The sequence below is a fragment of the Anoplopoma fimbria genome, chromosome 5 (assembly GCF_027596085.1).
Source record: "Anoplopoma fimbria isolate UVic2021 breed Golden Eagle Sablefish chromosome 5, Afim_UVic_2022, whole genome shotgun sequence".
In the NCBI taxonomy this organism is placed as follows: domain Eukaryota; kingdom Metazoa; phylum Chordata; class Actinopteri; order Perciformes; family Anoplopomatidae; genus Anoplopoma; species Anoplopoma fimbria.
The window spans coordinates 6,669,230-6,683,974 of NC_072453.1; the positions used below are offsets into that span (position 1 = coordinate 6,669,230).

A 14,745-nucleotide genomic window follows, 5' to 3' on the forward strand; every position below is an offset into this window, starting at 1 on the left:
TCTTTTTGCTATTTTCCTATAGATACATAAAGTTTTAACAGAGGGACCAAACAAACAAAAAATGTCAGAGCCTACATAATTTTAACATCACAATTCTGTATAATCTGAAAGGTAACCCACAATTTTTGAAGAAGGTTACACATTTCAATAATTATGTATAAGAGTCATATCAAGCATGAGGACGCAGGTTTCATCTTAACTTTTTATGGACTGGTTTCACTCTAACAGTGTCTACCTAATTATATATACTTTTCAGTCCTTGATGGTCAAGTGTCTTTTATTATAAGCAATACGATACTACTTTTATTCACAAATATTCACTTGATTCATGGGGATAACGCCCTTTAAACCCCTCAATCATAACAAATTTTCCTGAGGTTATTTCATATTTGATTTAGCTTGACTTCTTTGTATATGAAAACTTTTGGATCCTTACTATGCAATTTCAAACGTATTTGTAAGAGCTTGAAGAAATCGTTGCATGACAGTGTTGGCTCTAACCAAGAATGTTAGACTTTATGCAGGCTTAAACATTTAATACCTTGAATATCAACAATCTTTCTGACAAACTGGACAACAAAGAGGCTGAAGGAAGTGGCAGCACTGAAGGAGTAAGTCCTCACTAAACACTCATACACTGACATTGTCTCCTGAGTGTCTCTGTAGTTGGAGAAAAAATAAAATAACTGACACCATCTCCCATGTGCCTGCGCTTTAAGAACTGGAGGATGTTGCTTCTCTCCTCTCTCTACTTCCTCCTCTATGTCATAGTGCGCTCCTGTCGTTCCTCCTGATTTACCAGACATCCTCTTTCCCCTGTTGTCACATTTGGTACAGATGGTTAGGCTCTATAGAGTGGCCTGTCAGTCTCCATTTGGCTGCCTCAGTGTGACAGCGGGTCTGATGGCTCGTGAAGGGCCCCCGACTTTCCCAGCACACGGATACTGACATTTCTCAAAGGGGCTTGCATGGGTGCTACCCACCCAGCCAGAGGAGAGAAATGAAGAACCTGGAGTTGACCCAAAGCCTGCACAGGCTAAGAGAGCTGATGGATTAGGAAAGAAGAGACTGTGGAGATTGAGAGGTGGAAAAGAAAGGGGAAGGGGGTAGAAGATGAGAAGTGAGTGGGAGATAAAAAGATACAAAAGAAGGGCAGGTAAAGTGGTAGAGGACAAAAAAAGTTCAAGAGAAATGAGGCTGAACTCTCAGAAGACAGACATGTCAGTCATCAGTTGTAGATGTGATCTTATATCTCATGTCAGTAACTCATCCAGTGCGCTAACCATTTCCTTCTGAGGGATGCTGCTTCGAATTCCCTACACCCTTCAACACCCGGCTTTGTGCATGTTGTTGGTAATGCAGGGGGAGTGAAGTAGAAAAAAAAAACTGTTTATATTACTTACTGTGTAAGACAGTCATATAGAGAAATGCAGACACAGGCACATCATCAGATACACACACCTTTATCATTAAAACACACAGAAAGCCAAAAACACAGATGCAGACATGTGATCAGATAAATTCACAGTTCTATCTAGTGTGCCATTATTTTAATGCATTGCAAATTACAAAGACAGATGTCGTGAGTAAAAAGGGATGGTGTAATTAGGGGAGAATAGTCTGTAAATGCTTAACCGTGTATGTCAGTGCAGCAGAAGCCAGAGATGCTCTCTGATTTTAAAAGATAACATATACTGAGTATTTCTTTTTTTCTTCTTGTAATATTTGGAGATCTAATTCAAAAGGGGACAATTATGAGTTTTCATTCTATTTATCTTTGCTAGAAATCATCCTGTTATGAGCATATTCTGATTTGGATGTAATTTCCATAATGGAATATTTCCTTTGACGAGTGCAAGTTTATTTAAAAACAAGGAATTATTAATAGAAAATTGTTTTTCAAGATTAAAAAAACAACAGATTTTAATACACGATTTTCAGGTGTTGACATTTACATTTATCACCTCTTATCTCTGCTGTTTCCTGTATCATTTTTAATGGACATTATTTTGTACATTTTGCTTATGTTCCTTAAAGTTAAAATTAACGCTAGACTTCAACAATTAGTTATCTCCGTTCTTCACCTTGATGCTGCTAATAATTAGGGAAAACACAGCATGTAACTAAATACACTCTTACTTGTTTCAGTATTCACAACAAAACATACAATGAACTACCTTAAAATGACCTCATAATGGAGGACTTAACCCAGACAAATGTCTACCCTTCTTTAAAACAAGAAACAATCACCGACCTGACCTTTGCCAATATTGTGTAAGTTGTTATATTGCATCCCGGCTGCAAGGTAGAGACCACATTTGACAATTCAGGGGGGAGAGAGGGATGGGAGTGAGGGGAGGGGAGGGGGGAGCTGCTGTATTGTAGTGCCTGCGGGCAATGCTCCCAGTCAATATATATATCCACACTTGCTCCTGCGCTCCTATTTGAGTGGGACGCGCTGCCCTCTCAGTGCCGCTGCAGAGGAGTGACAGCCAGCCACACCGGGACGCTCTCGAGGTAGGGATGAATACATTTCTTCTCTACTTTCAAGTTACTTTTATGCATGCAAGCAGGTTAGTTTGCTAATATTAAATTATTATTTTTTAAACTTAAGGATTCCTTATGTACATTGTGCTTTTGCACACATTAAGAAAATGCTTTTGTTGTATGTCTTTTATGTAACATATCGAAACATTAAAGAATGAGTTTTAAGTTGTAATTTAAATGCAATTTGATTGTTCATTTCTAAAGCTGAATGTGGTCACAACATTTTATAAAAAACAGTTTTTTTATTTCCATATACAGACTTTTGAAGCTAAAATTATGCAGTGCATTGCCACTGATTTTACACATGCAATTTAACATTATTAATGTGATTCTAATGCAATTCCTGTAACCAAGTACTCCTTAACCTTAACCCTAAAATCTTATCAGCTGCTGTATCATCGGATGTTTGTCTGTCAAATTTTAACGGCAGTAAATAATGTGTCTATTCATGCATACAATACATTTATTTAGTTTTTAGAACAATGTGTTTTTTTTATTGTTTGCTGCAAATTGAGTTATAAAGGACATTTGTTATTATATTGAAAATGAAACAGAGATAAAGATGAATAATGACAATACATTTATAAGCTCTTTCTTATTTTCCAGACAACCAACTCTTCATTCTGACAACCATAGGTAAAGTATGAATTTATAAATGCTTAAAAACCATTTCAGTTACAGTCAGTTACAAAGTGTGCATTTACTTACTGTACAAACAGCCCGTCCCGTAGTCTGCCAGTGGTGTGGTTGCTGCTGCATGTTACTTGTCAAAGCTTTTAGTGTGGTGAACCTCCTTAATTGGAACAATAGATGTTCAAGCGGTTAGGCTTGTTTGATCATCAGCCCTAAAAGCTTAAAACAAGACCGCAGGGTTCGGATACGGGGCAGCGGGGGGGCAAAGTGCACAGTCAGTGGAGAGGCGAGCGGGTAGCAGTGACCAGAAGAGGAAAAAAAAACTACTGTAAAAATGATTTTTATTGATTGGATCGTAGCAGCAGCTGTTAGGTTCCATTATGAGCTCAAAGCTCAGGTCAGAGCCCTGGGGCGGACAAGTGAGCCAATCAAATGGTCAGCCACAAAACGGGCCAATTCTTAGGGTCCAATTGGGAGAGCAGTTGGCAACAGCCTGCCATGCTGTGTTAGACTCACTGCGTCTTTCATCATCACCCTTCGTGCTGTGGCTTTTATAGATGAGGTTGTCTGCTGTCTCTCAGTATCACCGGCCATCCATCACCTGTGTTTGCTTCACTGGCCTTTATATCAAAACTTGTCATGAGCCGTCTTCGCAAGACAGAAAAAAAAATATTTGGTGAAGTTTTTCTTTACTTCAGCTTGGACGGAGCAGCACACAGACTTTCATCTTTGAATGACCTGGGGAAAAAAGACAAAATAAAAGCCCCAAAGCGTGTTAAAAGTGTTTTAAGTTTAGGAGCACACTCCTCCTCACATCTTCTTTCACCGCAGGGTTCACCCACCGGCCTGCCTTAAAGTATAAAAAGATCACAAAGTTTCTGTAATTTAACAGATGAAAAAAAACATTTATTGTATGAAATAGATTTTTTTTCTTTTTTTAGGGGGTTAGAAAAGAGAAGGATATTAATTAAGCTAATGCTAATGGATGATGAAGAAGGATAGAAAAAAAAACTTGAGAGAGAATGAGAGAAACATTTTGACGGCTAACAATTTTAGAATAAATTGAAAGGTGTAAATAGTCGCTCTTTTAAAATCTCTGAATAGAAGCTATACAAGCTGTTTGCTAAATGTTCATTGATGGAAGAAAGACAAACTTAAATCATGTTTAAAGTGATAATAAATGAAAATTTCCTTAATTTTAACCTTTTTTTTTAACCTTCTCTTATGAGTGACATCAAGTTACAAAATAATCCTCAATTATAATAATTAAAGCTTTTTAAAATTAGATAAAGGGAAAAAACATATCTTTGAATTAAAATGTAGCCTCCAATAATACATGGTATCTTTGAATATTGATTAGTCAGTGTGACAAAACTTAGAATAATACAGAGTTAGTCAACGAGACAGAGTTCAGGAGAGCAGTTGAACTTATGCGCTTGTCCTGACCCAGATCCCATTCCTGGCACTAATGACGCCCTTTAGGCATGACGCCAGGCTCTCATTAGGAACCAGGCCTCAAACCTCCAACTCCTCTCCCTTCCATACCTGCAACCCTCAGCCTGGCCGCACTGTGCCTGTAGCCGGTCTCCGAGGGTCTCGCCCTAAGCTCAGGCAGGCCTGTTAGTGTTGCGATGGCCCCCTGCACAGGTGCTTAGTCCCCTGTGACGGCCAGTTAGCCCCCCAGCCCTGGACCCTGCTAGCGCCCGGTGCTGCACTGGAACTAATGAGTAGTGGCAGGTACAGTCAGAACAGAGCAGAGTGGGACTCCCTGCAGTTAGGTTAGTGGCAACCCTCAGCTTAGGCAGACAACAAATGTGCTCTCCTAACACACATATGTGCATAATGTGCATAATGATATATATGACCCTTCAGTTCACACATGACTTTATCTAGAATATTTAGATTTCTTACAGAGCCACATTTCTGCAAGCTGTCTCTTGTTTTATTTCCAGAACAAATAGGCAAAGTGAAATAAAAAAATATAGATGAAATAAAAAATCGGTTGTTTCTGATCTGTTGATTTGTTTTTTGCTGTTTTCAAAAAGTTTCACCTTTTTATTCATACAGAATATTCTTGTGTGTTCACAGGTACAAGAAATGCTCTCTTTCATCTACATAACCAAACTGAGGAAAAAACAATGAAATGAACCCTGGCACAAAAGATATAAAATCAAAAAATATAACTTGAATTATCATCATTTAAATACAATCACATAATCTTTATAAATATCAAGACTCAATCATGTCTAAGGACGATACTTGCAAAGTGACGTCTGCCAGCAAACACAAGGAGCGCAAGCCTAAGAAGCCTCACTATATTCCCCGGCCATGGGGAAAACCCTACAACTACAAATGCTTCCAGTGCCCCTTTACCTGCATGGAGAAGTCCCACCTGTACAACCATATGAAGTACAGCCTGTGCAAGAACTCCCTTTCTTTGTTAATTGAGTCAGACTGGCCGTATAAAAAGGGCAACATCCTGCACCCAGAACAGCTACGACCCTTTCAGCAGGCACATGGCCATCAAGCTACCGGGAAAGACGGATTAGAGCAGGTGACACGGACTGAGGAGGGACAAAGGCAACGAAGGGCCATTGAGGAGGAAGGGGAAGACAGGAACAGCCAGGGACCAGAAGATGAAGAAGAGGGAGGGCAAGGAGAGCGACCAGAGGTCACTGGGCTAACAAAAGAGAGCTCCAGTGACCGCAACAGAGACGCTGTAGAGTGCGCTACCAGGAAAATCAAACAGCCAGAGTCCGAGCTTCTGATGGCTGACATGCTCTCCCTGGAAGATCAGCTTTTACGAGCACGCTCAGTAGAAGTAGAGGCCCAACTGAAACAGTATAAGCTATCAAAGACATATCTGACAGCTCCTAGTCTGCTGTCGGAGCAGTGGCGGCTGTTGGCTTCCAGCCACTCTAAGGCAAAAGCTGAAGGTGCTCAGCCCAGAGTGAGTAGTTCAATCCCCTGTTACCCTCCTCCGCCAAACCTGCTGGATTACCAGGATCCCACTGGACTCAACTTGTCACTGCTCGGGGTGGGCTACCCCATCAGCCCCAGCCTCTTCTCCTACATGAACTCAGCTATTCCCACTGCTGCCGCGGGTGTCACCGCCCAGACCCACGCGCAGCTCGCCCAGCTTCCCTTCCTGGCGTCGGCCGCTCAGCTGATGCACCCAGCCTCCAGCACCCACACAGACAGAGCTCTTATCCCACCTCGCCTCTACTACCCCTTTCTGTGTGAGCATACGTTTGGACCGGCCTCCAGTCAAACCGATGCCAGCAAAGCGCTCAAGACGTCCCCAAACAGCCTAGAGGTGAATACTCTGTCCGGCTTCCAGCCTAAAGTCAATCTGTGGAAAGTGCCTGCTTTGCGGCCAGGGACCGCTGCAGTCTCCCCTGCTGGCTGGGTGTCACCTCAGAGAGACGCCCCCGAACAGGGCTACAGGCTGGGGGATAAAATGCAGGCTATAGCCAAGGAAGGCAAAGCAAGCTGGGGCCTTAAGAGGACAGGTGCTCCTCTGGGGAACCAGGAGGTACCCGTTGAGAAGAAGCCGACCATGGGAGGTTTCAGTTTGGACCTTTTGAAGAATATCCAGACTGCATCAACTCTTAATATGGCAGCAGACAGAGTTCTCTTCCATGGAAGGTGAAGATTTCCTTAAAGTATTCTTGTTTTGTTAAAAACGATTGTGAGTAGAAAACAAGCAGTAAGAGTATTTTTTCCCCGTTATATAGGCTAATTATGTACAGGGAACAATTGTAGAGGTATTTCATTTTGTTATACTAATGAGCCATACATTTTTCCCTTTCTCAGCTTACAGGATGCTCAGCTTCAAACCCGGCCCACTGAACTGTGGTACAACGACCCTCTCGCCAGTCCCAACAGTGAAACATCCTCTCTTTCTACCTGTGGGGGACCCAACAGCCATGACCCGACCGCTGCCCGGACAACGGGGGAGGGAACTTCAGAGTCAGTGGCTGCTCTCCTCGGTGACCTCTCCAAGGCCTTGCAGGAGTACCAGGAGGCTGAGCGCAAAATCTCCCACCTGGAGAAGGAAGACCTTCCCGCTCAGCGCCACCTCTGGGAACACCTGAGCAAAATCCGCAGCGAACTCTCGCACATCCACCAGGCGCTGGAGCAGACAGCCCGCCAGAGCGACGGCCCTCTCGACCTGTCAGTTAAAAGGGACACAACAGATTTGCTTAGTGACCGTGGTTTGAGAGAGGACGGCAGTCTCAAAGACAACACGACAGAGACAGAGGAGGAGGACGAGGAGCTGGAGGAGAAAAAGGAGGAAGAAGAGAATGAGGTCGAGAGGAATGCAATGAAGGCTTCGTTGGAGAGTCGAAAGCAGTCGTTGGACATGCTGATCAAGATGAGTCAGGCATCGGTGATGAACGCAGAGGTTCTATCTACCGGCGGTCTCGGCATGAGGCCCAGTTCTGCTGAGGCCTTATGGCCGAGCAGAACCACCAAATGTGAGGCAGACTCCAGCGTCCTGCTTTGCCCAGATGGTAGATCAGTGGTTTTCACCGACATCCCTTCCTCTGCCAAAACCCCAAAGAGACCTCCGTCCATGCAGCAACTAGAGGCCCAGTGTCCTCCGAGCCCTTTGACAGCTACTGACAATTAAACTTCTACTCATCTGACTGTAATATAACTGACTCCATACAGTTGTTCGAACGCAATTGTCTTTATTATTACTGGCATGCCTTTGATTTGCACTGGCTGGAGGAGGACTGTCAATCTGACCCTCGGTTTAACTTCGCAACAACCTCAAACATTTTGCACCTTATGAGACAAACAGGGAATGAATGAGAAAAAATGTCTTACAAATGCACTATGGACATTGATTGTTACAACAATTCTCCTAAAAAAATATTTTAAAATGTAACATCAGCACTTGACAGTAACTTCCATGAGGATAATTTTAACAATTAAGTCCATTAAAATCATGTTGAGAGACAAACATTTAAATGGATTTGTAAATATTGTTATTATAATAAATGTAAGTAAAATGATTTGGAGGGTAAATGTTTTTATATGGGTGATGTCATGTTGGACTGGATCATTTCACTTGATGAATAAATTGTATTATACACACTGTATTTCTCTGAATAAACTCGGTAAAAAACAAGAAAGACTTTTTTGGACCAATAAAAGGGAAAATGGGAACAAACCATCTTTTATATTATTTGAACATAAATTCATTGGTTTGCTGTTCAGTCCCATTAGAAAAGGCCATGAGGTGAAATGCCATCATCACTATAATTTTAAGTCTAAATAAGAGACAAAACGACTCATAGTGGCAGCACCACCTGACTCTCCTCTATCTGTCCTGACACAGTCGACGGATGTGCTAAAGGTGAAGCAGCTCCTGAAGCTAAATTGCCATCAGCGGGGTCACCTGTGCTTCTACTCGTGGATCAAGTAGCCCTCCTGCAAAGGTCAGAGCCCCAGGGCTGAGCTCCAGTTGGACTAAATGGAGGACTACCTGTCGCCCCCAGGATGGGCACCGAGCACTGGGGAGCCCCACGTCTCCTGGCCCCTTTACCACCGTCACACTCAAGACACAGTGGCAAAGGTCAGCTGCCTTGACCAGAAGAGCCCACAGTGGATGCTCACTGGATATGGTTTATAAAAAAACAATTCTGTTATACAAGCAAATACATGCAAATAATTTGGATTTAAAGTATAATGTAAGATTTGTATACAATATTAAGACATGTTAAAAGCTTCACATGGAAAGATATATATTTGTTTGAACAAAAGGAAAAAAAAAGTTTCTCACAAAAGTAGAGTTGTAATTATTCCATACAGTTGAGTATCACCTGGGGGACTCTTTAACGGGAGTCTCCCTAAATAAATGTATATGTTGGCATTATGTCTGACTCGTTTAAGGGTTTCTGCCGCATGCCAATTTAGATATTTGCGATATGAAAAGTATTGCACTCTTTCAGTTGCAGCTTCACTAAAATCCAAGTAGATAGCTCCCTCATGTGGGGAAATGATTTAAAGCCACATTGTCTCAGTCATCAGAGCTGATGACAAAGTCCTTCCTCAAAGAGCTTTTGATTTACTTACTGCAAAGAAGCTGCCAGTTAAAAAAGGAAGTGTGTTTGCAGAGTTAAAAGCAGCATAAGAGGAGCATTAAATGGTAAGTTCTAATATTTCATTAATGTTAGGGTAGGAGCATGCAGTCAGAATACTCAATTGAGACTAAATTGAAGTTAATTTATATATATATATATATATATATATATATATATATATATATATATTGCAATTAAGGAAATGTTTTTTATTAAAAAAATAATAACTTTAATTGCGTACTTCCACTCATGTTCACATTTACTATCTACATGCTGTATTCGTTAAAGTGCCTGATGTTTTATAGTTTTACAATTATCACCATTATCTGGTGCTCCCCTCAGCTGTATAGAACTTTGTAGCAAGCTTCCTCCTTTTTTTTTTACAACTCTATTTTGTTTCGCTCTCGTAGCGGTGTTTTTGGCCATAGGCACCGGTTTTCAGCGATGAGGTGGTGAACAGGACGAAGCATTTAACAGAGCGCAACTTGTTATCCGCAAATAATCCAGAATAATCAGCTATTGCTTTGTATCTTCAAGGAAATGTCAGTGCAGCTACTGTGTGAGATTATGTTTTAACTTATCCATGATGCATTTCCTTTTCTATCTTAACATATTTTTAGATTTCTTTATACTGACATCTGTGCAGTCTGTGCCCAAGCAGCTGTCAAGTAAAGATGGTGCGATCTGTCCTCTTCCTGCTTCTGCTCAACACCTCGGCCTGCTGTGGTTTTGGCTTTAAAGGCTGCTCTCTGAACTTCCCCATGACAGACGTTATATGGTGCTTCAACCGGAACATCGTTAACCTTTCTGAAGTTGTTAGCATGTTGCCAGATAACATAACTACCATCATCCTGTCCAAGAACATGATCAGGGTCATCCCACCTGGATCATTCAGTCAGATGCTTGAGCTCGAACGCCTGGACCTGAGCCAGAACCAGCTGGTCTCTCTCAAAGGAGGAGAATTCAAAGGCCTGGGTGTCCTGAAATGGCTCAACCTCACCTGCAACAACATATCACACATCCACTCCAATGCCTTTGATGGACTCACCAGTCTACAAACCCTGCTTCTGATCCACAACGTACTTGCAACAATCTCTCCGGATATCTTTAAGTTCCTCCCAGCCATTCAAGAAGTCGATCTGTCCCTTAACATGCTCAAGACTTTCAGCTGTGGGGACTCTGGTGGATCCTCCACTCTTTTGCAGCTCGACCTTTTCGCAAACAACATCCAGAGGGTTAATGTAAGCTGTTTCCCTGCCCTTGAGTACATCAGGCTGTCCAACAACTCAAAACTGGAGCTGCAGGCTGATGTTTTTGCCTCCAACCCTAGGCTGAAGAGTCTGCTTTTACAGGGAGTTAATGCAGAAGTGCTGGCGGGACTCTTAGCGGAGACAAAGAAGAATCTCTCTTCGGTGGCGTTTTCTCTGTTTGTGGAGAAATCTCCACTGACGATCTGTGGATTGTTAAAAGGAATGAACCAGCTTAAGAAAGTCGAGGTATCTGTCCTTGTTGCTTATGCAAAATCTGTGTTTATTTTTTAACGAGTTTTAAATAACTATACTGTACATTTGATTTGATACAGGTTGACTTGAAAGGATCCAGGTTACCTGAGGCTAACTACAGCCTGCTGGACTGTGACAGCCCACCTGTGGTTGTTATAATGGATGCAAAGCTTCGAAATGTTGCACAGTTGTCGCTGGGTAGGGGTAATACGAGCAGACTTTATCTCATCAACTGTGGGTTGAAGCAGATATCTCATACTACATTCGACGGTTACCGAGGACTGAAAATGTTGCAGCTGAATCAAAATAAGATTGACATTCAGAGGGACACATTCAAAGGCCTCACCAACCTCACCTTTTTAAGCTTCGACAAGTGCAAAATTCGTGACATTGACCCCAACTGGTTCGTCCCTCTGAAGAAACTGACTCGCCTGTCTCTCGTGAAAAATGAAATCACTGAGTTGACACCAAATGTGTTCAGCGCCCTAACTCGACTTGAGCAACTCTACCTGCAGTTCAACCTGCTGAAATACATCACCAAGAAGCCCTTCAGTAAGCTATGGAGGCTAACGAAGCTCAACCTCAGCTTGAACATTATTGATTTTATCGAAGCCGGCACCTTCCAAGACCTTACGAGACTTATGTATGGAGTATTCTCTGCTTGTGCATTCATCTTTCCTCAATTTTTCTCGGTGTCCAAATATTTAACACATTCATCTGTCCATTAGATACCTGGACTTAAGTGGGAATCGGATCAAGAGGCTGACACCATATATTCTGTCTGGCCTGATCAATTTGAGGCAATTTGTGCTGTACAACAACCGCCTTCATTTTAAATCCTATGAAGCTCCTTTCATAAACCTTACTTCTCTGGAGGTATGACTTGTTTCTTTTAAAGTCAATTAATACAAATAGTTATGCAAGTTATGTATATATCAGTTAATTTTTTATTTGTCTATCTTCTATGTCAACTTTGGAGTATCTGGAGATGAACTACCAGGGGCCCGGAGGTCAAGGCATTGGTGTCATTGGACCGCATTTCTTCCAAGGTCAACGTAGACTTACCTCCATTGCCATGGGGCACAGCATCCTGGTCGACTTCCATCCCAATGCCTTTGTTCCTCTGGTCAATTTGAAATACCTGTACATAGCTGGAGTTGTTATGAAAACGACCAACCTGAGCGCGGTGTTGTCTCCTCTGAAAAATCTGAAGAAGCTGACTCTTTACAGAGCAGACCTTGATGCTCTGCCTGCCAACCTTCTGCCACCAGATAATACACTGGAGATCCTCAAAGTCCAGTCAAACCACCTGCACACTGTAGACAAAACTATGCTGGATGCTCTCCCAAGGTAAAAGAGCTATTGAAATGTCCAGCAAACAGCGCTTTACCCTTAGAGACCCACATAGTCCCATTTTTTACTTTATTAGGGTGGGGGATCTTTAGGGGGAGATAGCAGATAAACAATATATGCCACATAGGAGTGGTATACACTATCTGAAAACTAGACACAATTCGGGCTCAGCAGTCACTGTTGCCAGATTGGGCTACTATATGGCAATATAAAAAGAGAAATTGATTTTGTATCCAAGACATTACAATTTCTGAAAGAATTGCATTTTTCACCAATTAGATGGATGAGCAATTCTGTCCTTGGAACTGCTCAGAAACCCCCTGATGGTCAATACACCATTCATCCTTTGAATGCCATAGGTTACTAGTTTGTTCAAGAAATGTTCTTACTATGTGAAATGGCCTATATGGGGATTTACATCATCACACATGGATACAATTGGGCTCATTAGATCTACAAGAGTCGATTTTAAAATGAGAATTTATGCAATTCCAAGACTGTTTAGGGATCCCAGTATTCATAAACCCAAACTGCATTGGATTAGTACTAAGTAGCATGTCTGTAAAGTTGGGGACTTGTGGGACCCCAAAGAACCCATTTTTATTCACATATCTTGAGGTGAGAGGTCAAGGGACACCTTTGAAAATAGCCATGGCAGTTTTTGCTCACCAAAATTGAGCCTAACTTTTGAGCCTTATTAAACCCCCGTCCTGACAAGCTAGCAGGACATGGTGCTAATGAACTTATTATATTGTCTTGTTTCATATGATACCACTATCTTCAATCTATCTTCAAGCCTCAGTACAGTTTAACATTTTGAGAAATACCATTATTTTACTTTCTTTTTAAGAGTTGGATCAGAAGACACCCTCTCGTGTCTGTACGGTAACAATGAAGCTGCAGCCAGTAGTCCTTTAACAAGAGAAACCGTTAGCCTGGCTCTTTCCAACTGTAAAAAAATCCCCCTATCACATTTCTACCTCATTCAGATTTTCAAATTCTACTACTGAAATATCTGCATCACAAAAAAATAAACAATTTTGGAATCTTGACACCTCCTCTGTGCAAACTATACCAGTACTGACATACATATTTGGTGAGAATTTAAACTAAATACAATCTGTGACATTGGTGTATATTTATGTATTTCCAGATTGCGTGTTTTGGACATTACAGAAAACCCACTTGCCTGTACCTGTGAAAATGCCTGGTTGAAGACCTGGGCCATCCACAACACTTATACACAGGTAATAGCTGGAGACACTGTGTTAAGTTTTAATGTATGTTGTAAACCAATAAAAGGTAACTTCATCAAATTCCCTCTAGGTGTCCTACCTGTACAGCCTGCGGTGTGACAACGACAGGAGATCTCCCTACCTGTGGCAGTTTGACGATAAGGCTTGCTCCTATGAACAGGTTTCCTTCACTCTCTTCATCACCTGCTCTGTGGTGGACATATTGTTTGTATGTGTGTGTCTGGCCTGGCACACACAAGGCCCCACTCTGCGCTACCTGCTGCTCGTCCTCAGGGCAAAACTACGTGGACGTAGGGGGGCAGCAAGGGCCAAATTCCAGTATGATGCATTCATCTCCTACTGCTCTAAAGATGAGGACTGGGTGATGGGACAGCTGGTGCCCAATCTAGAGAGGCCTGCTGGTGGTGAACCGAGTCTCAGGCTGTGCCTTCACCACCGTGACTTTAGGCCCGGCGCTGCTGTTCTGGAGAACATCGAGGCAGCCATTCACAGCTCTCGCCACACCATCTGTGTGGTGACACGTCACTTCCTGCAAAGTGAGTGGTGCTCCATGGAGTTTCAGTTGGCCAGTTTAAGGCTTTTATGTGATGGCAGTGATGTCCTGCTGCTGGTGTTCCTGGAGGAGCTACCTGAACACTGTCTGTCTCCCTACACACGATTACGCAAGATCGTACACAAGAAGACCTACCTGCTGTGGCCTGAGAACCCACAGGAACAGGAAGCTTTCTGGGTCAGAATGATCAATGCTTTGAAAGACAACGAGGAGGGAGGAAGAGGTGGAGAACATGAGTTGGCATAGCTAATTGGCGAAATCAAATTTTGAGATAGTAAGTCACAATTATGACTTACAACATCATAATTATACAAAGTCATAATTAAAGTTCATAGTATAGTATGTCAATAAATAAGTCTTAGTAAAGTATGTACGAAAAAGTCATAGCATATTATTAAAAAGACATATTTAAGTATTTGACAAAAAAGTCATACTATAGTATGTCGAAAAAAAGTGATTAAAAAGTAATATTTTAGTATTTGACGAAAAAGTCGTAAAAAAAATCATAGTATAGTACATCAATAAAAGTCATAGTATAGTCTGTCAGTTTTTTTTAAGGTAATAGTTTATTAAATCAAAAGAAGTCACAAGAAGTAATATTTCAGTATTTGACAATAAAATCATAAAAAAGTCATAGTATAGAACATCAAATAAGTCATACTATAGAATGTCGAATAAAGTCATAAAAAGTCGAAGTATAGTAATTCGATAATAGGTCCTAAATAAGTCTTAGTAGTGTGTGTGAAAATGTCATAGCATAGACTGTCGAAAAGAGTTATAGTATAGTATGTTGAAGAAAGTTATTA

General features: G+C 41.7%; 2 protein-coding genes across 2 annotated transcripts; both read left to right on the top strand.

The window, feature by feature from the left end:
* The first annotated feature begins 5,422 nt into the window (after positions 1-5,422).
* On the top strand, positions 5,423-7,816 carry prr35 (proline rich 35). Its single transcript, XM_054599477.1, has 4 exons — positions 5,423-5,851; positions 5,906-6,828; positions 6,997-7,492; positions 7,526-7,816. The coding sequence occupies exons 1-4, from the start codon at positions 5,423-5,425 to the stop codon at positions 7,814-7,816; spliced, it is 2,139 nt and encodes a 712-aa protein (XP_054455452.1).
* A 1,463-nt stretch (positions 7,817-9,279) lies between these two features.
* Positions 9,280-14,476, top strand: LOC129091161 (toll-like receptor 13). The gene is made up of 7 exons (XM_054598669.1): positions 9,280-9,340; positions 9,896-10,771; positions 10,858-11,420; positions 11,506-11,653; positions 11,757-12,127; positions 13,284-13,377; positions 13,457-14,476. The coding sequence occupies exons 2-7, from the start codon at positions 9,950-9,952 to the stop codon at positions 14,183-14,185; spliced, it is 2,727 nt and encodes a 908-aa protein (XP_054454644.1). The 5' UTR covers positions 9,280-9,340; positions 9,896-9,949; the 3' UTR covers positions 14,186-14,476.
* Positions 14,477-14,745: the final 269 nt, after the last annotated feature.

What these genes read in the sequence shown, in the direction of transcription:
- prr35 (XM_054599477.1), top strand. Translation starts at nt 5,423, where the DNA reads ATGTCTAAGGACGATACTTGCAAAGTGACGTCTGCCAGCAAACACAAG. An exon ending in AGAGTTCTCTTCCATGGAAG is followed by an intron (nt 6,829 to 6,996) that starts GTGAAGATTTCC and finishes TCCCTTTCTCAG; the next exon opens with CTTACAGGATGCTCAGCTTC. An exon ending in AGGAGGAAGAAGAGAATGAG is followed by an intron (nt 7,493 to 7,525) that starts GTCGAGAGGAAT and finishes GCTTCGTTGGAG; the next exon opens with AGTCGAAAGCAGTCGTTGGA.
- LOC129091161 (XM_054598669.1), top strand. Translation starts at nt 9,950, where the DNA reads ATGGTGCGATCTGTCCTCTTCCTGCTTCTGCTCAACACCTCGGCCTGC. An exon ending in ACCAGCTTAAGAAAGTCGAG is followed by an intron (nt 10,772 to 10,857) that starts GTATCTGTCCTT and finishes GATTTGATACAG; the next exon opens with GTTGACTTGAAAGGATCCAG. An exon ending in CAAGACCTTACGAGACTTAT is followed by an intron (nt 11,421 to 11,505) that starts GTATGGAGTATT and finishes TCTGTCCATTAG; the next exon opens with ATACCTGGACTTAAGTGGGA.